General features: G+C 36.3%; 1 protein-coding gene across 1 annotated transcript; it reads right to left on the reverse strand.

Moving 5' to 3' along the window:
* Positions 1-4,428: 4,428 nt before the first annotated feature.
* On the reverse strand, positions 4,429-6,864 carry LOC145087516 (beta-1,4-xylosyltransferase IRX14-like). The gene is made up of 3 exons (XM_079025481.1): positions 5,664-6,864; positions 5,033-5,590; positions 4,429-4,942 (listed from the first exon to the last, which is right to left on the reverse strand). Exons 1-3 carry the CDS (start codon positions 6,413-6,415, stop codon positions 4,705-4,707), a joined length of 1,548 nt encoding a protein of 515 aa, XP_078881607.1. The 5' UTR covers positions 6,416-6,864; the 3' UTR covers positions 4,429-4,704.
* Between the last annotated feature and the right edge of the window lie 596 nt (positions 6,865-7,460).

Consider the following 7,460-nt stretch of genomic DNA (forward strand, 5'->3'; position numbering starts at 1 on the left):
TTACCCACACGCGCTCCACCGATCTATGATAAATATTAAGTCACCGTTTTCCACTCTTACTAGTCCATGTTAGTGTGTCGGTTACCTACACATGCTCCACCAACGACTTAGTAAGGTTCAAAGTGTAATTTCATGGGTTAGCACCAATTTTACATTTTCCTAAAGTAACTAAGATTGGGAATTTATAAAAGGTTTAGTTACTTTATGTTTTTCATTATAATTTTAATGAGGATTATAGTCCTTGTCCTACCCGTTCGGCTAACGACCCTCCACCAGTCAAGGAAGCGGTGGGTGAGAGTGGACACCCATTAAGCTGCCATTTTATAGGCAACAACCTTATACTCCCCTTATAGACCGACTTCGTGAATGAGGCCTACTAACGGTAAGACAAACTTGCTCTTATATATATATATATATATATATATATATATATATATATATATGTATGTATGTATGTATATATATATATATATATATTATTAACTTATAATCTTATAAAGTATAAGGGTTGAATTTGAACTTTTAAAACTCTAGGGTATGAAATTAAAGTTTTCTAAAGTGACTTTACAAATTTCAAAACTTGAGTCGTTCGGCTAACGACCCTCCACCAGTCAAGGAAGCGGTGGGTGAGAGTGGACACCCATTAAGCTGCCATTTTATAGGCAACAACCTTATACTCCCCTTATAGACCGACTTCGTGAATGAGGCCTACTAACGGTAAGACAAACTTGCTCTTTTATATATATATATATATATATATATATATATATATATATATATATATATATATATGTATGTATATATATATGTATGTGTATATATATATATATATATATATATATATATATATTATTAACTTATAATCTTATAAAGTATAAGGGTTGAATTTGAACTTTTAAAACTCTAGGGTATGAAATTAAAGTTTTCTAAAGTGACTTTACAAATTTCAAAACTTGAGGGCAAGTTTTGAAACTATTCAAAACCTTTCATATTCATAACTTATGAGTTTAATGGTTTATTAAAATGAAGACTCTTCATTTTATGTAACCTATGGTTCTTTAATGACTTTTAAAGAAGTGACTTTTGGTAATCCATAACTTGAGGACAAATTATGGACTCCATCAATGACATTTAGATCAAGAATTCCACTAACAAACAATTTGCAAATAATTCCTATGTTCTTCTAAAACTCATAAGTATGAACATTCATATCAATAATTTCAAGAATCATATAAACACATATAAAAGCTTAAATTTTTGATAATAACCATTGAAAATGGATTAGCGTAGTCATTACACCATCAAAAACAGGTTTTATAAGACCAAAACAGTTTAGGGTAATGTTTGTAGTCCATTTCCAACAGCAAAACTCGAAATTCTGCACACAGGTGCTCCTACTCTTCGAGTGCAAGAACCTACTCGACGAGTAGGATGCATTTTCCATGAACTCGTCGAGCCCCCCCCCCCCCCCATGGACTCGGTGAGTTCACTGTCCAAATTGTAGAATTTTCGACTTTTTCAAGCAGTTTGCATCAAATACAAAGAAAACAAGCCTAGGCTTTGATACCGCTGATGGGTTTTGAGCATTCTAATACTCATATGGTCTACATGCAACCCTAGAAACCTTGGATCTATGTTTTCTCTAATATTCATGCAAATAAGAATTTTCCAAGGTTTACATCCTAACTAGCATGGCATGGGGTACATGTAATATAAAACTAGTAGAATGACATACCTTTGTAGTTGCTTCAATTCCTTAAGACTTTGTGAGCCTAGCACCTCAAGTGTGATGACTCAAATGTTTCACACAACACCACAACTCTTGGAATAACTTGAGAGAATAACACTTTGATCACAAAATCGGCTAGCCCTCCTTGTCTTGCATTAGTGGCCGATTTTGCTAGCTATGGAGCTCTTTATATAGTGTTCCACATGTAGGGTTACACCATGTAAACCCTAATGTGCATGGCTTTTCATTTCCCCATGATCCATGGGTTATAACCTCCATGGAGCATCCATGGAGCACCCAATGGGTCCTAGCCCAATCTAGTGAATCATGAACCATAAGTCCACTATATAAGAATGAATGATTTACAAATCAATCCCCATATATTTAATTAGTCTCTTTTTTATCACAAAATTAATTCCAAATTAACTCTTGATCAATACTAATTAAATAATATGATTTCATATTAATATAATAGAACTTATAATATATTAACAAATCGTAAGTGTCGTTTTTCTCATTTTGTCTATCCAACAGTTGAGATGTCGATGCAACCCAAATGGACCATGCCAAGATACTAAATATAGTACTAAATATAGTTATAGACTTAGACACCTTATCCAACAGTCTCCCACTTGGATAAGTCTAATAACTATAGTTACAGGTATGACTTCAAGAACCGACCAGCACTGCAGAATGGCTTGACATGGGTAGGTCAGCACCCCAGAATGGCTTGACATGGGTAGGTCGAGTACCCCAGAATTGCCCGACAGTATGTATAATGAATTGTATGTGGCACGATGGAGGAACTCACTAAGCTTTGTGCTTACGATTTTCAGTTTCGGTTTCAGGTACCTCTTCATCTAAGGGGAAGGAGCCGGCAGGGTAGCAGCGTATTGCACACACATGATTCTGCATTGAGAACCCTGGGATTGTACTCTGACACTATACTATTAGACATGATGGTTTTTGAAAACATGTAACTATGGTTTTGTGGTTTGATGTGATATCAGTAATGTTTTACTCAAACACTTTTACAAGTATTATAATTAAAAACAAAAAATTTTGGTCTCGATTTTTGGGATGTTAAAGTAAAATGGTCATTTTACCCTAAGAAGGATTATAAGATTTTGATTAAGTATTATTGTGAAATTGATAGTCGGGGAGTCGTTGGAGCGGCCGTCGGAGATTCCTCATACGAGATTTCACAACTAGCATACAAGGCGAGTCTTCTTCTAGTAGGAATGGGTCTAAGGTACCAAGGTCGACCCGTTTATGTATGTTAGCAATGTCGTGGTTAGCCCGATGTAGTTATATGTTTTCGGACTTCGGTCTGATGTCGGGGTAAGCCCAAGGAATGTTTGTATGCTTGATGTCTTTGTGATTCTTGCATGTGTTAGTTTATGTGTTCCGGACTTCGGCCCGATGTCGGGGCAAGCTCGAAGAAGGTCTAACTTATATGTTATGTGTTTCGGACTCAGGTCCGATGCCAGGGCAAGCCTGAGGAATGTTTATATGTTTATGTTATATGTTTATGTGTTATATGCCGGTTGCTATGTTATATGTATACCGGACTTCGGTCCGATGTCGGGCGGGGCCTGATGCCGGACTTTGGTCCGATGTCGGGCGGGGCCCGATGAAGTGGGCAAGGCCCAATGTATGTTATTATGTGATTATGTGTATGGTATGTGGTAGTTTGGGGAGACTTACTAAGCTTCGTGTTTACAAGTTTTCAGTTTTGGTTTCAGGTACTTCAGGTAGCAAAGGGAAGAGCTCTGGATGACTGCATGACACACACCACAGTTTTCGCCTGGGATGAGTCACTCTGATATTTGATATGATTTTGATACATTGACAGATATTATATTATTTTGAGTTACACGACTTATTGTTTTTATTCGATGTTTGGTATTCATGTTTCTTTTGTTAATGATTTTAAAATGAAATTTTTAGACCGTATTTTTGGGATGTTTCATAAATTGTCTTCTACAAAATTATCTAATGGTCTTATGTAAAAATTATATTTTATTTAATGGTTCTTATGCTTGAGATGATTATCGAAACGATCGTTATAAAATTATTTAATGGTCCCATGTTTAAAAAATTTACATAAATAACCCTTATAATAGCAAAATTACAGAAGTGGCCCACATGTTAGCAGATTTTATGGTAAGGGTCCATCTTTAAGGCAAAGTTACAAAAATGGGACCTACAATAACATATATAGCAAGAATAGTCCTTATGTAATACTGAAATTACAAAATAGTCTCCAAGTAAGACAAAATTACAATAATGATCTTAGTATAAAAGCGAAATTATAAAAATGGTCCTAGAGAACAGTACACAAATGGTATAAAAAAATATAGGTTTAATAAACTCGCCGCAACGTGTAGATATCCGTGCTAGTTTTTTTTTATATACATTAAGATGTTAAACAAACATATATGAACATAAATTAGTATAAACAAACAAAAAATCTTGTTGATATTTTGTTCGTTTATCAGATAAACGAACATCATGTCAAATAGTTCAACAAGCAACAAGGATTCACTATTCATTCGGTTCGTTTAGAGTTATGCTCCTATGAAAAAAATCTCGGATAGAAGTAAGAGTTTCTGCATCTAACTTTTCCTCCATCCCATATATTTATTGAATTTCAATATATTTGTAGTATGATAATTTGAGGCATGAATGCAAGATAGTATTTTCTAATCTTTCAACTATAACCACTTGAAACTTTTCCAACTGCGATCTATGGATACAAATCTTTTAACTTTTAAGTTCCTCAGAATAAGCAAAAAGACTATAACAAGCTTCCTTTACCAAACACCAAAACCAAAACTAATACAACCAATTGAATTATATTGAATCAAATCGTAAACTTTAAAAAAAGAATAGTTGAATTCACTCTGGAATCTTGAATTCATGTTATCTCGAATAGTTGCCATGCATATTCTGCATCAAATCAAGAGGCTTAGCTACTTCTCACTTCTTTCATGGACATTTGTGTTTTTAGCTTCATGTTTTCTCTTCCCTCGTGAACTTCGTCTTGATTTTGGTGTTCGTGTTTTTGTAGGATTCTTCTGAGAGTTTTCTTGAATGCCATTGCCAGTCATCATCACTTTCTCACTGTTGGATGCAATTTCAAGAGTTACATCAGGCCATGGTGTTCTCTTTGCAGCAACTGTCACCTCTAATGGAGGATCAATTATCCACCTGAATCAAAATCAGAAACAAATCTCAACAACAGAATCACAAGAAAGAAAATCTTGAATTGTAACTTGAGGAAGAACTAAGAAGACTAACCCAGAAGGAAATTTGCTATCTGCACGAGCCTCTGCACGAAGCCACCACATCATCACTTTCTTCCCACAATTCCCTAATGGTTCCACCATTGATGAGTCTTTAAGCAAAGAAAGAGGATTTTCAATTTCATCAACTTCGTTCAAATCCTTGATCCACTCAGGTTTGAATTCAGATTCTTCCCAGACTAATCTTGAGTTCATTACAAATCCAGACCATTCCAGTTTTTGGGGCAACACGATTGCCATATCACCAATGTAATTTGCACTCTTTTGTTCATATGCAGAAAAATTAAACGTGTGCCACCCGATTGAATGATCAGATGAGTTGCAAGCTGGACCTTGGATTGGCAATGGTGATTTCTTGTTGTTGTCTGGTTCGTTTATATTCTTTTGAACCTCAAAAGGGTCTTCGTTAGAATGACTGGAATGAAGAAGAATCCCTACTGAAACAGCACCAATCCATTCCACTTTTTGGATCTCATCGAAGAGTTCTAAACTATGCATGTTGCTATCATCGGCAAACATAACAATTCCATCTAGTTTCTCTTCTCTCACAACTCTGGATCATTAAGATTTACATCTATTAAATTTTGATCTTGGATTTGAATTCAAATAGAATATGTAATGATTACCTTAAAGCTTGCAATCGCATCTCGGATTCCAGCTTGTGACGAGCGTTCCAAAAAATGGGCATCTTCTTCTCGAACCCAATATGCTTGATTTGAAGTTTCGATTTTGCCAGCAACGCTGCCGTTTCATTGGTGGCGCCACCAGCTTCCACCACGATCCATACGACTTCGTAGGGCAAATTCATCAATGTGTGCATCAATCCGGTTAGATGTAAAGCTTGAAAAGTTCGAACGTAAGTTGGAGTGACAACAATCAAAGGTCTAGGGTTTTTAATCCCGTACTGAACCTTCTGTTCCCGCTGAACAGTTTCCATGATTCTGTGAGCTTTCATTACCTCCTCCGGGTTGGGGTGGGGCCACGGTCGGATCCGGATCCCGTGCCGGCCAACCACCACCCTGCTACTACTCGTAACAGCATCGGTTTTATTGAGCAGCGGTGGTGAGATATTTCTGAGAGAAGTAGTGAAAGAGAGGGATTCGGCGATATCGGCGGCAAACGGCGAAGTTAATCTCGAGGTGTAGAGATTGTTAGTGGACGAATTTGAGAAGAGGAGGAAGAAAACAAGACGAGAGAATCTGAATCCAAGGACAAGAGAAATAAGGCAGCATAGACAATGGAAGACTATCCAAAAAATAGCCGCCGGAGATTTCGTAGCGCCGCCGCCATCAGCAGATGCATCTAACGGCGATACGCCTCTAAAGCTATTGCTCCGGCCACGGTTGGCGTGGCCCTGCTGCAATAACTGAAACTTCATCTGACTCCAATTGATTCCCCCCCTCTCTCTATGAATGCTAGAGAAAGAGATGCAGATGGGTTTGGATCCTTGAAGCTTGAAGAGATGATTCCGATTGTTGTTGCATAAGATGGTGATATGTTGAGGGAATGATGGAGGTGGGTTCAGCTAACTTGGTATAGGGTTGTTGAATTGTACAAATCAAATAAGATGCTTTGAATCTAAGGATCAATCTGATAGGTTTTGTCGAATTATAAATTCATATCTGAATTTCAACGGCAGGTATGGAGTGAGAGGAAGAATTGTCGGCCAACGAACTGGGGTCCTTGAGTCGTTCTCTTTCCAGGCGAAGAAGAAAGGGTTTCCGATTTACAACATCAGATATCGGCGTTCCATATTCCGACACAGTGTAGCTTCATTGAGCAGAAGGTGGAGTAAATCCAGCTGTCCGTACCTTTCATTTAGGAATTTTCTTTTACAAACACAGAATTTATAATTACTAATTAACAACAAAGAGTAATATTTTTTATTTTATTAAAAAGAAACAAAAAAAATTGTCTAAAAATTATGATTTTATCATAACATCATTTTTGATGTCATGATTTTATAAAGCTTTTTTCATAAAGATAATTTATCAGATTTATCACTTTTTAACTAGTTACCATGTCGCATAGGTATTATTTTAACAAGTGACGAGCTTAATGATGTTTAAGTTACACGGAGTCAAGTCGTTAAGGAAGCTCGTTAAGGTTCGCCAAAGAATAGGAGCACTACCCCCTAGCGCTCGCGTCGCTATGAGTTTGACGATATGAGAGAGAATTGCTTGAAGCTGATTGGTTACAAGAAATTTGACTAGATCTATCATTTTTCCAAACAAAATTTCATATTTTTTATTTAAAAAAAACATTTTTTTTCTCAATTTCAAATTTTTAAATTTCAATCCAATCCTTATAAATTAACACCATACTCTCACAATTTCACACACATATACTATCATTCTTTCTCTTACAAATTGGCTCTTTTAGTTATTAAAAAAAATGTCGTCTTCGTCTTCATCATCATCATC

The sequence above is a fragment of the Lactuca serriola genome, chromosome 2, assembly GCF_051521515.1.
Source record: "Lactuca serriola cultivar US96UC23 chromosome 2, Lser_US96UC23_V15, whole genome shotgun sequence".
Classification (NCBI taxonomy): Eukaryota; Viridiplantae; Streptophyta; class Magnoliopsida; order Asterales; family Asteraceae; genus Lactuca; species Lactuca serriola.

Coding starts and splice junctions, on each gene's coding strand:
- LOC145087516 (XM_079025481.1), bottom strand. CDS start 6,415: ATGAAGTTTCAGTTATTGCAGCAGGGCCACGCCAACCGTGGCCGGAGC. Junction 5,591..5,663: donor ATGCGATTGCAAGCTTTAAG/GTAATCATTACA, acceptor TTAATGATCCAG/AGTTGTGAGAGAAGAGAAAC. Junction 4,943..5,032: donor GATAGCAAATTTCCTTCTGG/GTTAGTCTTCTT, acceptor ATTTTGATTCAG/GTGGATAATTGATCCTCCAT.